Source organism: Hippopotamus amphibius, chromosome 9, assembly GCF_030028045.1.
Source record: "Hippopotamus amphibius kiboko isolate mHipAmp2 chromosome 9, mHipAmp2.hap2, whole genome shotgun sequence".
Classification (NCBI taxonomy): Eukaryota; Metazoa; Chordata; class Mammalia; order Artiodactyla; family Hippopotamidae; genus Hippopotamus; species Hippopotamus amphibius.
In genome coordinates this window covers 63,537,280-63,556,504 of record NC_080194.1, presented here as the reverse complement: position 1 = coordinate 63,556,504, position 19,225 = coordinate 63,537,280, and the positions used below count along the sequence as shown (strand labels likewise).

General features: G+C 34.5%; 1 protein-coding gene across 1 annotated transcript in view; it reads left to right on the top strand.

Annotated features, from left to right (window-relative positions):
• TMEM135 (transmembrane protein 135) overlaps positions 1 to 19,225 on the top strand; it is a 246,458-nt gene that overhangs the window by 98,333 nt on the left and 128,900 nt on the right. Inside the window, exon 5 of the mRNA XM_057748266.1 lies at positions 16,620 to 16,685. Coding sequence (XP_057604249.1) covers positions 16,620 to 16,685 — 66 coding nt within the window. The remainder of the gene's footprint in view (positions 1 to 16,619; positions 16,686 to 19,225) is intronic.

Genomic DNA, 19,225 nt, shown 5'->3' with positions numbered 1-19,225 from the left:
CAACAGCAGAGGCAAACTAGTACAGGAAATAGTGAAAAATTGTGGATTTAGGGGGGATGATTAAGAATTGGGATCTATTGCATTCTTTTTAAAAACATGTATACAAGTGCAGATAAAAAAGGCTAAGTTCATTTACGATGTCTTGATTAACAGCCTGGGCCTGGTAGAGAGCAACATTGAGCAATGTTGGATTTTTCCAATTCCTGTTTACTTTGTTAAAACCATAACAAGGTAATCTGGTTCCTTTCCACTTAAGACAAAGAATTCAATATTGAGGTACTGTTTATAGATCGTTAAGTATTTGGTGTCTAAGGATAATGTTTAGCCTTGTGTTCAATTAGTGTGAACTAACTAGTTGAAGTGCCAGATTCTTTAATGTCTTACTTCAATTAATACAAAATCCTGAGTTCCATTCATTCCAAGTTACTTGCTCCATGGGTGCCAGCCACACAGTCTCCATAAGCAGGCTTTTCTGGGGACTAATCAAGACTCATGGCCTCCAGAGTTTGCAGCACTAGTATTTGAGTATCTGAAACACTGCTTTTTCTTTTCATGAGCTTCTCTATTTTTATCCCCCTTTTCTGTTCTTTCTCTCATTTTAAGTTTTATGTGGAATCGAGCTTGTATGATTGTACTCTGATGTAGTTAGAAATAAATGTAATTTGGTAGAACATACTGGAAAGTTATAACAATAAATAAAACAAGCCCAAACAAAAATTTATGCCAACTTAGGATATTGGTGTTCAGTAGATGAAATTTCCAGTGAATTAAAGACAGCTGTAATTTTGGGGCCAGAGTATCAGTAAAATGATGAAAGTAGGCAAAATTTTTGTTTGGTACTCTCCCACCTTCTTTTTCAGCATCTCCGTTCCTATTTCTGTTTTTCTTCAGGTGCCTATCCTTGTCAGCTAATTTTTCTTAAGTTTTCTGTGTCCAGAGATACTTGCAGCTCAGTGCAAATATTTATTAGTGAATGAACAATCCTGAATATCCAACAAAATTCGATAATGCAAATGTGGTTTCAGGCACTGTGAGAGGAAATGAAGATCTATTTTGAAGGTGAGAGGGACTTTCAGCATCTCTTAAATCCAAATAGGCAAATAAGTAAGTGCTCTGACCATCTGATCATGCTGGTCTAGAGTCTCACTTTGGCTTCGTTGTGTCTAGTCCCACTTATTCTCTGAGTTGGTTACATAGTTAATAGAGAAATTGTTGTAGAGAATAGTAAAACTCTTGGCTTCTAACCTTTTATAATTTCCTGTTACGAATATTAGAGCTGAAAACAAAACTATAGCCCCTGTACACTTTGACAGCACCTCTTTCCCAAGTCTTAATGTGTGCATGCATGTTAGATATATGATTGTGTGTATGTGCATATGTGTATGTACATATCTCCTTCAAACCTTCTACTCCTCTGACGCGAGGTCTTTGCTTCAGCTATTTCAACTTAATAGGTACTCTCTTTTTTATTTTTTGTGGGTTTCTATTACTTGTAATAAGAGAATTTTTAGCAGAGCAAATGTCTATGATTTTCCTACTAAGAGAAGGCTAAGGAAATGCTTTTGATTATTGAGTTCCTACCACATATTTGTACCATTATGTAGTTAGTCAGTACATGAAGAAATGAATAATTTCATCCCCAAATTTTGTTAGATTCTTACAAGATACTTGATGAACATTCTTTTGTTAACCTTGAGAAAAATATTACTAGAAATAATAACTGTTATCTGTTGCTGGTAGGAATATGAATTAGTACAGTCACTTTAGAAAACAATTTGGTACTTTTTAATAAATTTGAACATACATACATCCTACAACTCATCAATTCACTCTTTAAGTATGTACTAGAGAAATTTTTTTCTCGTGGGTAACAGGAGAAACCAAGAAAAATATTTTGAGCAAAATGTTCATAATTATAAAAACTCAATTCAACTCAACTGGCAGGTAAATAGATGAGCAAATGTTATGCTGCTCATAGTCTGGAATACTGTATGGCATGGGGGCTTCGGGCTGGTCCTAAGAAACTTAATTGAATTACTTCTTCCAAATGCCCATCAAGTTTCCTGTTTGGAAATTAAGTAGTTTTAGGTTTATTCTTCTTAGAGTTATGACTTAACACTGAGTATTTGGGGTTTTCATATCTTCTCACTTTCTGATTTTATAATCTGTAACCTCTACTTTCCTTTTAAAAAACTTATTAGTGTTATAGCTATAAATGAAAGGGACAGCAAGATTTATATTATCAGCACAGTTTATTTTTTGCTATACATGTTCCTTATTCTTTTTGTCACAAATAATATAAAACTGTTTACATATTTTCTTTGATAAAAATAAGCCCCAAATTAGTAAAATATAAATATTAAGGAAATTAATTTGTAATTTTCCAGACATCTAGAACTCAGAATGTTTAAGGGGTGATAAATAAATCCAAAGTTCCACTATGAGTTAAAGATTTCATTTTAACAAATTCTGAGGCAAGTTTTTATTTTTTATTTTTTTGATAAATTTATTTATTTACTTTATTTATTTATTGGCTGCGTTGGGTCTTCATTGCTGCACATGGGCTTTCTCTAGTCGCTGCGAACGGGGGCTACTGTTCATTGTGGTGTGCAGGCTTCTCATTGTAGTGGCTTCTCTTGTTGTGGAGCCTGGGCTCTAGGCACATGGGCTTCAATAGTTGCGGCACATGGACTCAATAGTTGTGGCTCACGGGCTCTAGAGCACAGGCTCAATAGTTGTGGCGCACGGGCTTAGTTGCTCCGTGGCATGTGAGATCTTCCCAGGGCAGGGCTCGAACCCATGTCCCCTGCGTTGGCAGGTGGATTCTTTACCACTGCACCACCTAGGAAGTCCCAGTACATTTATTTTTAAAATAAATTGCAAGAAGTCTTGACAGTAGCAGTTCCAGGATTCAGTGATGTCATCAAGAATTCAGGCTATTTAAATCCTGCTCTACCATTTTTGGTTCATTGACCTTTTGCTTTTTCGTTTGTCAGTAAATTCCATGATAATGATGATAGTGATGGTGGTAAAGGACATACAGTTTCTATTTCTAATTTTTCTGAGAAGACCTGGATGAACAGATTGGATGATAGGACAGAACTCTTTAAAGTAATGTTCTACTGATATTTTGGAAATCATATGACTGAAATCCTGACATCATGGAAAGGGAGAGGCCTTCCATATCTGCAGTTCCTCCTTCTGTTTTTGCCCCTTCTTTCCTTACTGTCCTTTTCATGGCCTGTAGAGATGGGACTGCATATCTGGCTATTATAATCGTTGTTCATGACTCAATACTCTAGTATGGAATGAGTAGCTGTTAGATGTTTTAAATGAGCCTAAATTCACATTGTCATCTAATTTCACTCGTATTTTGGTTTTTATTAAATTAATTTGGTTATAAAAAAGGTGCTATTTCTAAAATTCAGTTTTGTTAAAGAGCTTTTTCTTTTATTTTTTACCTTGACATATGACCTTTCATTTTCTTTTTAGTTTGTACCTATATATTTTTTAAAACTAGATTTAATTTTCAGAGCAGTTTTAGGTGAGAGAAAAATTGAACAGACGGTACAGATAGTTACCACATTCTGCTCTTCCCTTTTCCCCTATTATTAAATCTCGCATTAGTATGGCACATTTGTCATGTTTGTTGATGAACCTATATTGATATGTTATTATTAACTAGAACCCATAGTTTCCACTAGGGTCCACGCTTTCTGTTGTACAGTTCTCTGGGTTCTGACACATGCATAATATCATGTATCCATGATTACAGTATCATGTAGAATAGTTTCACTGCCCTGAAAATCCCCTGTGGATTACCTATTCATTAGTCTCTTGCAACCACTGATCTTTTCACTGTCTTTATAGTTTTGCCTTTTGTAAAATGGAAAAGTTGTTATTTATTGGTTTTTTAGCTATTTTTAGAATGTCATGTGGAAAAATAAAGAAAATTGTACTTCTTCCTTTGTAATCTGAATGCCTTTTATTTCTTTTCCTTGTGTTATTGCACTGGCTAGGACTTCCACTATAATACTGAACAGAAATCGAGCTGACATCTTGCCTTGTTCCTGACCTTAGAGGGAATGTATTCAATCTTGTCACCCTTAAATATGTTAGCTATAGATTTTTTGTAGATGCTCTTTTTTTCATTTCAGATAGTCCCTTTCTATTCCTAGTTTTTATTATCAGGAATAGATGTTTATGTCAGATGTTTTTTCCATATCTCTAGAGATGATCATATAGTTGTCTTTTTTAGTTTAGTATGGTGAATTACATTGCTTGATGTTTGAATGTTAAGTTAACCTTGCATCCTGGAATAAACCTCACTTGATGTATTGTTCTTTTATATATTGTTGCATTGAATCTGCTCAAATTTTGTTAAGCATATTTATATATATCTATGTACATCAGGGATATTGGTCTGTAATTTTCTTGTAATGTCTTTATCTGGTTTTGTTGTCGGGGTTGCACTGCCCTCTTAGAATGAGTTAAGAAGCATTCTCTCCTTTTCAAATTTCTGGAAGACTTTGTGAAGAACTGGAATTATTGCTTACTTAAATGTTTGTGAAAATTTACCAGTGAAGCCATATGGACTAGGAATTTCCTTTGTGGGAAGATCCTTAACAACTATTTCAATTTCTTTTATAGACACAGGGCTATTGAGGCGATATTTCTTCTTGTGTCAGCCCTGGTAGTTTGTGCCTTCCAAGAACTTTGTCCGTTTCATTTAAATTGTAATATTGTTCCTATATTCTCTGATTATCCTTTTAACTTGTGAAGAGCTAGTAGTGATATTACCTCATTCCTGACAATGGTAATTTGTGCTTTCTCTCTTTTTTCCAGACTATAGTCTACCTTGGGGAATGTTTTGTATGGGTCTGAAAAGAATGTTTATTCTGCTTTTGTTTAGTGTGGTGCTCTGTTAACATCATGGAAGTTAAGTTGATTGATGGTATTCTTCTAGGCTCATATCTTTACTGATTTTCTCTCTGCTTTTCCATCAGTTATTGTAGAGGGGCATGGAAGTCTCTGACTGTAGTTATGGATTTTTCTTATTTGTCCATGTAGTTGTATCAATTTTTGACTCATATGTTTTGAATATCTGATTTTAGATTCATAAACATTTAAATTTATTATGTCCTCTTGATGGATTAACCTCTTTATTATTATGAAATTGCCTTCTTTACCTCTGGTATTGTATGCCTGTATCTAAAAAAATCAGTGGTAAGAAGATTGACATTACTGATTTAGTTACTTAAATCAGTAGCCTTGCAGAAGAAGGTAGATTACCTAAACAAAATCAGCATCTTGTTAGAATAAAGGAAGGAATTGAAGGAAGGGGGAGGGATGTTGTATAATCATCTACCGATTATTATATATGCTGATCTTGCCTACTTAAAAATATTTTTATGTTAATGAAATGAAAGGTCAATTTAGATATAATTCTTTATTCCCCACTCTTAAATTTGAAGTTAAACACTCTCAATTATTATATTTGATATTATCACCATTTAATGGTTGAGAAAACTCTGAGCGACTGAACTCTGTTTTTTGTTTTGAAACAATTGAAATCTACCTCTAAATCTCAGCATTTGTGGGTTTATTTTTATTTGTTGTTATCCTTTCTTAGTTTGTTTTGACTCTAAGTCTAAGAAGATAACATTGTGGGGGGTAAAATCCATGCTTTTCTTAGTTTTATTATGTTCAAAGAGGAAAAGCAGAACACACTACATTATTTCATCATGTCACATTGGATAGAACATGGCAGAACATATATTTACAAAAGTACACTCTTCTTGAGAGCTGGATGACTGCTATCAATTTGGAAACAAACCAGCTGCTTATTGTTTAAATTTCTGGATAACTTAAACCAACCCATGTCTATAAACAGAAGTAACATTCTTTATAACCTTAAAACCACTGCTAAGGTCCATCGTCTCCATATGTAATGCATATTTCCTGTGTATTGAATGAAAACAGATTATGACGTTTGTGATGTCTAAAAAGATCAAGTTGATTTCATTAACATGAAAGGCTAATGAGTTATACTTTCATCATTTGAAATTGTTATAATACAGTTTAGGACATATTTTTTCACGCCTTGGTAAAGCACATTACCCCCAAACTGTCAATAAATAAGTGCTTACTTGACATAGTCCAAATAACTACTTATTCATTGTCTCTTAATTCTTGCATTCATTCCACACCTGTTAAGTGTTTCTCAGGTGTTAGGTGCTAGGGGTATAATGATGAGTGAAATGTAACCTATAGTCTAGTGAGAATTTTAGATGAATAAGTAATTATTATAATAAGTATTATACTCTAATTAGTATTGTAAGTAAAATACTATAATATGTATTATAATAAGTATTATAATATGTATTATAGGCTGTTGAGAGGAAAGAAAAATTTGGGGATGACTCAGGTTTCTGCTTGGGCAAATAGTGGATGGAAACACAGGTACAAGAACACTCAGCTGCAAGTGAAGGTGAGATTGGTGATTTTTGTTTGCCAGTTGCTCAGTTTTATATATAAAACTTATTTTCCTTCATTATCAAGTTAAGTGTATAATCAGACAGTGGTTCCTAAATGGTGATAATGTAGAATTTTGTATGGAACGCAGAGTTTTCTTAATAATTTACTCTTCTTAGATCCCTAAGTCTTCCTATGAATATGACATACAGGCTGTATATTTCCTAGATTATTCATTTCTTGCATTTACTGTTGGCTTTAGTGTTACTGATACTTTTCTTCTGCTTTGGTCAGCTTCTACCTGTGCCCCCAGTTTATATGAATTTAAGATGAAATCTATATCTAAAGCATGTATATATTTTTCCTATAAAATTTGTCATTAGAGTACTACCCAGGTTTTTCCTAATGGTTGGTCATGATTAAGTTACCAGTTAGTTTGGGAACTGCTTTGGGGAGGAGGACAGGTGTGCATGTTTTTTGTTTTCAGTTAATCATTAGATTTGTATTATTATTTTTGTTTTGTTTGTTTATTTTATTTTATTTTTCTTTAAGAACTTTTATTGAGATAAAATTGACATACAATAAACTGCATATATTTAAAGCATTCAATTTGATATTTTTTTATTAGTAATGTATGTATGGCAATCCCAGTCTCCCAATTCATCCCACCCCAACCCCCTGGCTTTCCCCACTTGGTGTCCACATGTTTGTTCTCTATATCTGTGTCTCTATTTCTGCCTTGCAAACCTGTTGATTTGTACCATTTTTCTGTATTCCACATATATGTGTTAATATACGATATTTGTTTTTCTCTTTCTGACTCACTTCACTTTGTATGACAGTCTCTAGGTCCAGCCTTTTTTTTTTTTTAAACTTTATATTTAATGAATATCACCTGTTTTAAGTGTACAGTTTGATGGCTTTTGGCAGATGTTTAGTTATGAGACTGCAACCATAATCAAACAGAATCTCTTCCCTAAAAAAGTCCCTCTTCCTCCTTTGCAGTCAGTTCCCTCCCTCCATATCTTTCGGGTCCCAAGCAGTTGCCAGTATAGTCTCAGTCACTGTAATTTTGGCTTATCTACAATTCATACAAATGGACATATATTTTCATTTCTCTTTGGTAGATACCTAGGGGTAGAATTGCTGGGTCTTATGTTTAACTTCATAGGAAACTGCCCAGCTGTTTTCCAAAGTGACTGTACCATTTTGTGTCCACCAGCCACATATGAGAGTTCTAGTAGCTCCATATTCCCACTGTCAGTTGCTGTTGTCATTCTTTCTAGTATTTTTAGCTATTCTTGTGCATGTGTAGTAGTATCTCGTGGTTTTAATTTGTAATTCCCTAAAGGTTAATGATGTTGAACATCTTTTTGTTGACTTTTTGCCCATTCACATGTATATGTGTGTTGTGTGTTTATGAGTATATGTGTACATACACACATATATGCATGAATACATATATATGAATATGCTGTATGTATTTGTGTACATATCTTTTTCCTTTTGATGAAGTGTCTGTTGAAATATTTTGCTCATTTTAATTTTTTGGCTATATGTCTTACCTTTGAGTTTTAAGAATTATATATTCTGAATGCAGGTGCTTTGTCAGGTATATTTTTGCAGATAGCTTTTGAGTCTGTGGCTTGCTTTTTCATTTTCTTAGTTGAGTCTTTCAAAGAGCAAAAGGCCTTTAATTTTTATAAGACATTTTTATCAATGTGTAGTTATCTGATGCTGCATAACAAACTACTCAAAATTTAGTGGCCAAAAATAACAATAGTGTTTACTTTGGATGAATCTGCAGCTTGGGAAGGGCTTGTCCAGAATAGCCCATGACTGTTCTACTTGAGATTGGCTGGTACATGTTGAAAGCTAAAGGATGGAATCGTCTGAAAACTCACTCACAAGAATGGCACCTTGGCTTCGAGTAGTTGAATAGCTGTGTGTTAATAGCTGGGGCATCTCTCTCTATTTTTACATAGTTTTTCTAGCACAGTGAAAAACTAGGTAAAAACTACCTTTTAAAGGTAGTTGGACTTCTTATATTGTAGCTCAGGGCTCCGAAGGTGCATGTCCAGACAAAGTGAGACCACCAGGCAGACGCCATTTGGCCATTATGATTTCGCCTTAAAAATCATCATTTCAACCTCATTTTGTTTAGGTTGCAGTTACATAGGTAGTTTCAAAGGTCCCAGATTCAAGGGCAGGAAATATATGACATGTGGAGGATGGTCAGTGTCACATTTTAAGAAGTACATGTAGAATAGAATATAAATTAGTTGGCCATCTTTGGATAGTACCTGCCATGATGAATTTCTTCTTTAATATTTTATTCTCTTACCCCACAAGTATCATATCTTTGCCTAAATCAAATTATAAAGGGTTTCCAGTGTTTTTTTGTAGAAGTTTTATGGTTTGAGTGCCAGCATTTAAGTCTGTGTTCCATTTTACGTTACTTTTGTGTATGGAGTGAGGTGTGGGTCAAAGTTCATGTATTTCAGTTTGGAAATTCAATTGTTAAAGCTCTGTTGGTTGAAAAGACTACTCTTTTCCCATGTACCTTGATACTTTTGTAGAAAATCAATTGAACATACAGTGTGGATCTGTTTCTAGGATTATTTCTCTTTAGCCTGTAGAAATTTCTGTAGCATTTCCTTTAGAGCAGTTCTGGTGATGACAGATTCTTTTACATGAGAATGCCTTTATTTTGCCTTCATTCCTGAAGGATATGTATTTTTTTAATCAATTAATTAATTTTTGGCTGCATTGGGTCTTCATTGCTGCACGTGGGCTTTCTTTAGTTGTGGCGAGCGGGGGCTACTCCTTGTTGCAGTGTGCCAGCTTCTCATTGGGTGTCTTCTCTCGTTGCAGAGCACAGGCTCTAGGCGTGCGGGCTTCAGTAGTTGCAGCACGTGGACTCAATAGTTGTGCCTCTAGGGCTGTAGAGCACAGGCTCATTTGTTGTGGTGCACGGGCTTAGCTGCTCTGTGGCATGTAGGATCTTCCTGGACCAGGGATCGAAACCATGTCCCTTGCATTGGCAGGTGGATTCTTAACCACTGCACCACTAGGAAAGTCCGTGAAGGATATTTTTGCTGGATATAGAATTCTGGGTTTATAGTTAAAAACCTTTAAAGATATTTTCTCTTCTTGCTTTCATGGTTTCTGATGGCAAATCCATAATAATTTTAATAGTTGTTCCACTATGTATATACATGTATATATATTTTAGTGGGGGGGGCTACTTTCAAGATCCTTTCTTTATATTTGGATTTCAGCATTTTTGTTTATAATATGTCTAGGTATGGTTTTCTTTGTGCATATCTTACTTGGGGCTCACTGAGCTTCTTAAATCTGTAAATGTTTGCCTCACCAAATTTTGGAAATTTTTAGCTATTCTTCAAATATTTTCTCTATATCAATGTGTCTTTCCTCTCTTTCTCAGTGTCTGATAATACAAATGCTAGATCTTTTGCTGTTCTCCTGCAAGTCTGTGGGGTCTGCTCAGTTTTTGTTTTCAATCTTTTTTTCTCTCTTTTCTATAGATTGGATAATTTTTATTTATTTATCATCAAGTTCACTGATTCTTTCCTCTTTCATCTTCATTCTACTGTTGAGCCCCTATCTACTGAATTTTTTATTTCAGATGTTGTATTTTTCAGTTTCAAAAGCTCCACTTTTTAAAGTTTCTCTTTCTCTGCTGAGAACTTCTCTTTCTATCCATTGCAAGTGTGTTTAACCTTACCTCATGGAACACAGTTATAATAGCTCCTTTACAGGCTCTGTCTGATAATTTCAGCATCTGATTGTCTTTCCTTTGAGAAGTGGTAACGGTTTTTTGTTCTTTTCAGATTGAGTAATTTTGGATTGATCCTGGACATTTTGAATATGAGGTTGTGAGACTCTGGGTCCTGTTAAAATCCTCCGGAGAGTGTTGATCTTTTATTATTATTTATTATTTGCTGATCATTTATTTATTTATTTATTTATTATCATTTTTTTCTTTAGTAGTAAGCAGTCACCTGTTAGATTCAGACTGCAAGTTCTGTCTCCTCTTCAGTGGGCAGTAGTTCCAATGTCAGTTGCCTTTTCAATGCTGCTTTGTGTCTGTCCTGACTGTGCCACTCATGAGCCATGCTGGGACTTGGGTGGTAGTTTTAATTGTAGCTTTGCCCTCAAAGCCTTTGCTTTGCTACTTGGGTCTTTTCCATGCATATGCCGATGAGGGGTGAGCTCTATATTTGCTAGTTCAAACACAGATTTAGTTAAGGTATTTCCTTTTCCATATCTTCCTTTCTGGGATTACCTCTTTATTCTCTGCTTCATTTGGGTCTCCTTTTTCTGGTCCTCTGGCCAGAAAGATAGGATTTCCCTCAGAGTTGTAGCTGCCTATCACAGCTGCACACACTCATCAGGGTCTGCCGTTGGGACAAAGTGAATAGAGAAAAAAGTGAAAAAAATAGTGGGGATTCTTCCTTTCTTCTTTGGACTACAGAGGTCCCGTTTCCATATGCTTTTGCCCAGAAAAACAGCATTTATTTTCCACTTTTAATTACCTGCGCTGGTGTTGCTTCATCTTATAATTGGGGCCTGTCCTTGGGGCAGAGTCAAGAGAAAAAAAAAAGGCAGGACACCCCCCCCCCCACCCCCGGATTAATTCCCTACACATTCTCTGTTTCACTTGGGCTCCTCTTCGCTGTTTTCTGGCTAGAAAGAGTTTCTCTCAGAGGTTGCTGCCTGTGCTTTAGCTGCTGTAGTGCCCTGAAGGTTTGAATAGTAATTAATGAACTGGAAAGGGGTGGGCTGTAGGCCTGGAGGAAAGAGAGTGAGAATGGTTTGGGGACCTCACAAAGGTCATGGTTGTTATGCTAATGCATTTGTGTATTTTGAAGGTATATGACTAGATTTGTATCATGCAGTGCTGCTTTAGTGAGAAGCAGATAGCTAATGCTCAGTTTTTCTATTTTTTACTTTGTATTTTTACCATCATAAAGAGGGAAAGCAGCTGGTGCTGAAAAGCCTCAGTATTTGAATCTTTTTTCTTCTATGGCCAGGATAAACAGCTGGGGAATGACTATTGCATATGATTTCTGAAGACTTTTGCTAAATTAATCTTCTTGAAATAATGTAAGTTTTCTTTTTTTTGGTTGTCTTGTCATGTCAAGAATTTTAGCATAAGTAAATAGCCATATGGCATAGTGTGCTAATTGTGGTTGACTGTTTTTATAGTACATTTTCATTGCCATCTGATGTAATTTTTAATTGCCATCTGATGACCACTTTTTAAGATAGAATTGAAATTCATTTCCTTCGAGATATTAATAGTAATAAAATTACCATTTATTGAGCACTTACACTTTTCCTTGACTTCCGTACCATTGTTATCCTTATTTTGTTAATGAGCTCAAAGAAGTAAGTTGCTTGTCTGGATCACACATCTTACAAACGACAAAGCTCGAACTTGAATTCAACAGTCTGTTTCTAAAAACTGCTTTCTTAATCTTTATGCTATATATTTATATTTTTTTGGTAAGGCGCTGAGAATACATAAAAATTAGTATTTCTCAAACATATTTTCATCTCAAGAAATCCTAAACTAGACCTTGGGTTCAATATTTTACATTTATCCAGCTCTTTACAGAGCTTTTCACATATGTTAACACCTGCATTGACCACCACAGGAAAACAGGTTGATATAAGCTGTCACCTTTTGACAGAGGCGGTCAGAGTGTAGAGAGTTTAAATGTCCTGCCTATGGTTGCCCAGATAGTAAATAGTGGAAATAAGACAACTAGAATTCTAGTTGCTTGACTAATAGGAAATAAATATATGCTAAATGCAACTTTTATATTTATAAACTGCATGTTAAGTTAACACAATGAAGTTGTGCTTTAATATGCTTTAAAGTTATAATCATACTGCTTTCCAAGGTAGTCTATTAAACATATATTTTAATTTTTTACTTATTTTGTGTTGATTTAATAAATTAAAAAGCATTAAATTATAATAACATGAGTATTGAATTTTGATTATTTCCACTTTGGGAGCTACTCAATGTAGTATTGCTTGTGTTATAACATTTTATGTTGTTCCAAAATTCTGTTTTAAATGTTTTATCTTTTAGTGTACAAAAATTACTTTTTTCTTTTTCTTTTTATTATTACCAAACAGTATACGTGCATGATAGAACATTAAAAAATAAAGAAAACCACTCATAGATTAGTAGTTATCAATTCATTGCATATCCTTCTGGATCTTTTTTGATTTGCATGCACGCATACACACATATACACACACGGATCTAATCCAATCTAAGGATCCAATCGAACTTTGCATTTCTTTTTTTTTTTTTTATTGGAATATAATTGCGTTACACTCTTGTACCAGTTTTTGAGGTACACCAAAGTCAATCAGCTGTATTTATACACATATCCCCATATTCCCTCCCTCCCTCGACTGCCCCCCACCCTCCCCGTCCCAGCCCTCTAAGGCATCATCCATCATCGAGTTGATCTCCCTTTGCAACTTTGCATTTCTTAACATCTAGATTTTATGTCTCCTAAGTCACTTTTATCTAACACTCTACTTAAAAGCCGTCTCTCTTGATAACCTATTTTTAACTGAGGACCTACATATGGTCTTTTCCCTGCCACTGACAGCAGATGTTTAATGAATGGCTTTAGCATTAATCATTTTAGTTGTTATCCAAACTCAGGGAGAGGGAAATTTCAATGAAGCATTTGCTGGTGGTAAATTTACAAATGCTGAGAATTAGCCCTGTATCACATTGTTTTGGACACTTGTTAGTCGTTGTTTGGGTACAAGTAAATTAAAAGCAATCCCTTTAGTAGAAGTCAAAAGAATGTCCACTCCAGTGCTTTCCTATAGAATCAAAGGAAGCTGAGCTGAATTGACAGAGTGGTCTTAGAATGAGACGTCCTTAAAAATGTTGGTGGGAACAGCTCATGAAATAAATCAATTTAGTTGGAAACAAAAGATTGAATTTGGTATTCTTTTTCTACTGGAGAAAGTACAGAAGAAGAATTAGATCTTCAGACTGCCTCACGTTTTTGAGACACGAGTAAATAGGTTGATGTGGTTTAGGGGAGAAGTTGTGTATTTTATCCCAAGTGGTTGCTGCCTCAGCCTTTCCCCTTTTGCTCCTTAAATGTATACAGTAACTAACCTGACCTAGATGAGGACTGTTAATCACATCACTAGATTAAATAAGGTTTAAAAAGAAACCACAAGATGGAAGATGTAATTTAATATACATATCATTAAGAATCGAAAAAAATGCGGTGTATCATTGGTGAGAAATTTTTTTCCTGTAATAAAAATTTCTGTAAATAATTCTTTCAACATCTCGTATATGCTTTAGTAAAATTCTGTCATTAGCAAAGTCATTCATTTGTTTCTTGTTTTTTGTTTGCATACATGAATAACCCTTCTTCCTCCCCATTAATGGCCTATTGTAATTCTCTGTGAGTTATGGATTGGAATTATATTCATGTTGTGCTGCAGTCACAAATTTAGCAGTGTTTGTCCCGGAAGTTTCTAAATTTTCTAACAGCATGTAGATATCAAACACCAACCCACCCCACCCCCTGTTTTCTAATCCTGTCTGCTAATTCAAAGAGGGGAAGGGAAAAGGAAGGAAAGCATTTACCTATATCTGGACCATCTCCCGTTTAACACAGCTAACAGATTGCTCTGTGTGCTCTTAACCCTGTCTTCTACAGGAATCCCCCTCAGTAAGGATCTGTTATCGTTCCTGTGTCTATATAACTTCTTCCATCTTACTGACTACTTCTACTTAGCTATTAAAAACTTGTCCTCAAAATATCCTGTTGTCAATTTTCTGTCAACTCTGCCCGTTCTGGCAACAACTCTGTCTCATTCCTTACTTTTATTGTCAAACTTTTTGTACAAGTTGGCTTACACTGTTTGACTGTATATCCTCTTACTCAGTCCTCAACTATGCTCTTATATGCTCCATTCTATTAAAATTGTAAAATATTTGACCTCTTTGCAAAAGTAGATAGTAGTGATTACTTATTCCTTTAAAAGTTTAAAAAAAAGTTTCGATCAAGGATTTACAAGTAGTTTAAACAGTCAAATAGTATGCTGCAAGCTAGTAGAAAAACAGTAGTACTCTTATTTACCTGTTCCACTGCCTGATTCCCACAACCCAGAGGCAGCTGCTTGTAACTTTTCCCTTACTTCTTCTTCTATTTGCTTTCTTATAACTAAATTAATATGTTTACACTGCTATTTATATTACACTGATTACACTGATTTTGTACACATACATCAGTTTCCTTATAGTTTCCTCTAGTTTCTCATCCCTTCTTCACTTTGAATTTCTTTAGATGTGCATTAATTGTTTACATTGAAAATTCTCTCTTTTTTTGTTGTGCATATACTAATTCTTAAAAATTTGTTTAGTAGAGCATGCTTTGAATTATATTTTCAATTAATAAAGGTTGGAAATGCATTCCTCTTATACCAGGTTGAAAAATAAAAGACATATTAAGCCGATGAACTTGCATCTTCTCTTTTCTCAATCATACTCTCAAGCAGTCTTTTTCTTTCTGCCTCAGGTGCCATCTTACTTGTCTCTGAACATTACCAAACACGATCCTACCTACCGGCCTTTGTACTTACTGCCCATTCTGATTAGAATACTCCTGCTATGGACTGATGTTTGTGTTCCCCAAAATTCATGTCAAAACTCTCTCCCCCCAGTGTTATGGTTTTAGGATGTAGGGCCTTTGAGAAGTAATTAGGATTAGATAAGGAGCCCTCATGAATAGGGTTAGTTCCCTTGTAAGAGTACAGAGAGAGCTTGCTTCTCTTTGTGTTCTGTCAGGTCAGGATACAACAAGATAGTCATGTAAAATCATCTGTAGCAACCAGGAAGCAGGTCCTCACCAGACACCGAATCATGAAGGGAAAATCTTATGTTTTTTTCTAAAAGTTTTATAGTTTTTGCTCTTACATTTAGTCTTTGATTCCCTTGGAGTTAATTTTTGTGTGTGGTACAAAATAAGGATTCAGCTTCATTCTTTTGCAGGTCTTTTCCCAGCACCATTTATTAAAAAGACTGTCCTTTCTCCATAGAATGGTTTTGGTACCTTTATTGAATATAATTAGACTGTACACAAGGGTTTATTTTAGGCTCTGTCTTCTATTTCATTGGCCTGCGTGTCTGTCTTTATGACATATCTTTATGATTACCGTAGCTTTAAAGTAAGTTTTGAAATCAGAAGGTGTGAGTCCTCCAACTTTGTTCCTCTTTTTCAAAATTATTTTGGCTATTTGGGGTCTTTTGGGTTCCACATGAATTTTAGAATGGATTTTTGTATTTCTGTAAAGAAGTCATTGGGATTTGGGTAGAAATAACATTGACTGTATAGATCATTTTGGATAGTATCGATGACTTAATATTATGTCTTCCAGTTCATGAACACAGGATGTCTTTCCATTTATTTATATGTTTTTAGATCTCTTTCAACAGTGTTTTATAGTTTTCAGTGAACAAGTCTTTTGCTTCTTTGGTTAAATTTATTCCCGTGCCTTTTATGTTATTCATTTATTTATTTTTGATGCTATTGTAAACAAAATTCTTAGTTTTCTTTTAGGATTGTTCATTGTTAGTGTGTAGAAAGGAGTAAGTCTTTTCAGGTGTTATTTAATATATGACATCACTGAATTACTTTGTCTTCTGTCAGTATTTCAGTACCAGTCAAGTGACTTGGACTGAAATAAAATGGAAACTAAAAATCAGAATAAACGATAATTTCTGAATTGAATTCAAGTCCTAAATTTTTATTTAATCTTTGTTAACCAAACTAAGTTTTAAACTTATTTAAGTGTACTAATTGGAAACTATAGGCATGGAATGATAATAGCAGATCAAAATAACTTTGAAACATTTCAGTGTGGGCTCTTTATAACATTAAAATGTTCTGAAAATGATATTTATGGAGTATAATATAGACCTTACTGTGCCTTACTGATGCTTCTCTAGAATTTCCTGAAAAATGTAATAGTGTTGATTGTTTTACATTTTGAGGTTGGGATGTACAGTTGAATACAGGTTACAGATGATATGTTTTTGCTTTTTTTTTAATTCACAGGCCACAGAAACACTATTTAGAATGGGTGTAGCAAGAGGAACCATCACAACGTTAAGAAATGGAGAAGTAAGATGAGAATTTTGATACAATTATTAGTTCTTAATTCACAGTATGCTTTTTTATGACAAATTGAGAATACCTGATGTACTTAACATTGAGTGAATCTGACCTACAAATCTATTTCAGTTTATCACATTAGAACCAGATCTTGGGTTGAATATAAATTGCTGAGCATTTTAATCTTTGGTTACCAATTGTTTTTACTCTTAAAAGAAAATGACATTTAATAATAACTTCTGTAAAATATATATATATAGAACATAATCCCTTACTTCTTCCTTTCTTCCTATTTTATAGTCTACAGATGCAATACTTGTTTCTTAGCATAAAATAGTTTGAAATGTTGATATTTATCACAGAAGGAAGGGTGGAGGGAGGAAGAGAAATGGAATTTAGTCTGTTTTCTTGTAGTCGAGGCTCAGTTAAGATAGAGTTTAACTTTAGACTTTTCTAAATGCTCTTACCAATTCTTAAAAAAACAACTACTACCTGAAATAAATTTTCATTACCAAATTATTGTCGGCCTAATTACCGCTCTGTCTGCTTTTTCTTTATTCACCCCCTTAATAAGATATCCTTAGGTTGAGGCTGAAGATAATGTCACACTGCCGTGTTCCCTTTTCTATTCTACTAGCAAATACTTATGGATAAAATATAGTGCTTTTTATTCTGGAATTAAGTTCTATGTTATTTAATGTAATATATATAATTCAGTACCCTAAACACTTAATAGTAGAAGTGCATAAATATCTAAGGAGTTAACCAAAACTGTGTTATTGTGTGATTATAAAATTTATCAGTCGCTATATCTGCTTGTTAGGTGAAAAGGTATACTCATTTGGAAATTATATGCTTTTAAATGTTTAATTGTATGTATATTGGCAAATTACTTTGCTATTAATTTGTAATATGTATTTTGTCTATGAAAAATACTCAATTTATCTCTGTATTCTCAACAAACTACAGTATGTGGTGCCATTTAAAAAAATTATTTGTTTATTTGGCTGCATTGGCTTTTAGTTGCAGCAGGAGAGCTCTTTGTTGCAGTGTGTGGGCTTCTCTTTAGTTGTGGCATGTGGGCTCAGTAGTTGCAGTGTGCGGGCTCTCTAATTGTGGTGAGCGGGCTCCAGGGCATGCTGGCTTAGTTGTTCCGCAGCATGCAGGATCTTAGTTCCCCGACTAGGGATCGAACCTGCATCCCCTGCATTGGAAGATGGATTCTTAACCACTGGACCACCAGGGAAGTCCCTGTGGTGCCATTTTGGGAGAAGAAAACATTCCCATTAATAAAGTCAGACAAATTTTATCTGCCTAAAGTGTGTCAAAATGAATTTTAGATTTTAGTAATTATTATGAATTTTTTCATGGGGTCAATGAACTTTTGAACTTTTTCTTCTTTTGTAAAAAGTTTGGGGATATAAATGTATGCAAGACAGTTTTACAAGTAATCTTCTGAGCATGTCAATGCATATTGCATATGTACATATTTTACTTAATGGAGAGGAAGTAATTAAAGCAGATGGATTTTGATCTGTTTCTCCCCCAATTACTGGGGATTGCGATAAGTAACTAACCTGGTTAACAGGTATTAATGTAGGCCAAAGGTTTTAAGCACTCTCTTGCACATTTTTTTCTTGCATTTTAAGATCTCCGAAAATGGAAATGTGTCTTTTCATCAGTGGCACCTCATAGTCATCATGTACTATTTTTCATATTTTAACACCTTTAAAATTAAGTCTATGATGTTTGTGAGTTGATAAAATATGATAATGTTTTGTAGATTAAAAAAATGCAGAGTGATACGTAGTAAGTATTCAGTAAATGGTAGCTAGGATAGGCCACAAATTAGTTTTAATTATTTGACTTTGGGAAATAAAGGATTAAGACAAAAAAATTATTGAATATGTTTATATGCAATTTGGCATAGATTTTGGTAGGCTGAGTGCTATGGGAATAGATGATATAATATGGTTCCTGCCTTTAGAGGGTCTTACTCTCTGCTGGAGGAAACAGTAGCATCAATACATGGGAAAAAAAACATGAGAGAGAGTAGAAATGCTTAGTTAAGGTTGAGTCTGGAAGTAACTAGAGTCCAGATTCCAGTGCTAAGTTTTAATGTCTGGCCAGTAATAGAGAATTCCTTTGGAAGTAGGAGATAAACTAAAAGATTAACGGTTTAATGGACAACTTAATATAGATGCTGAAATCAGCATATATATACTATTAGAAAACTTATGATATGCTAAGGGAAGAGAGTGGTAAGGAGTTTACTTGTCCTAGGGTATTTGAAAAATTGTTTTAGTTCGTTACTGTGAAAATACCTGCTAAGCAGGGATTAATAAGTAACCACATGACAATGATATCAGGTAGGAGGAAAAAAGACTGATATATGCACATTACAAGGATGGCAGTCTTTGAGTAAATTTCTTATCTGGATGCTTGATGACGCTGCACTTTGCTTGTCTGTTGTCTCCCCTCCCCTGTGTTCCTGCATCAAGCCTATATTTTGTCTACCTGTTGGACATTTTTGCTTGCATATTTTAAGA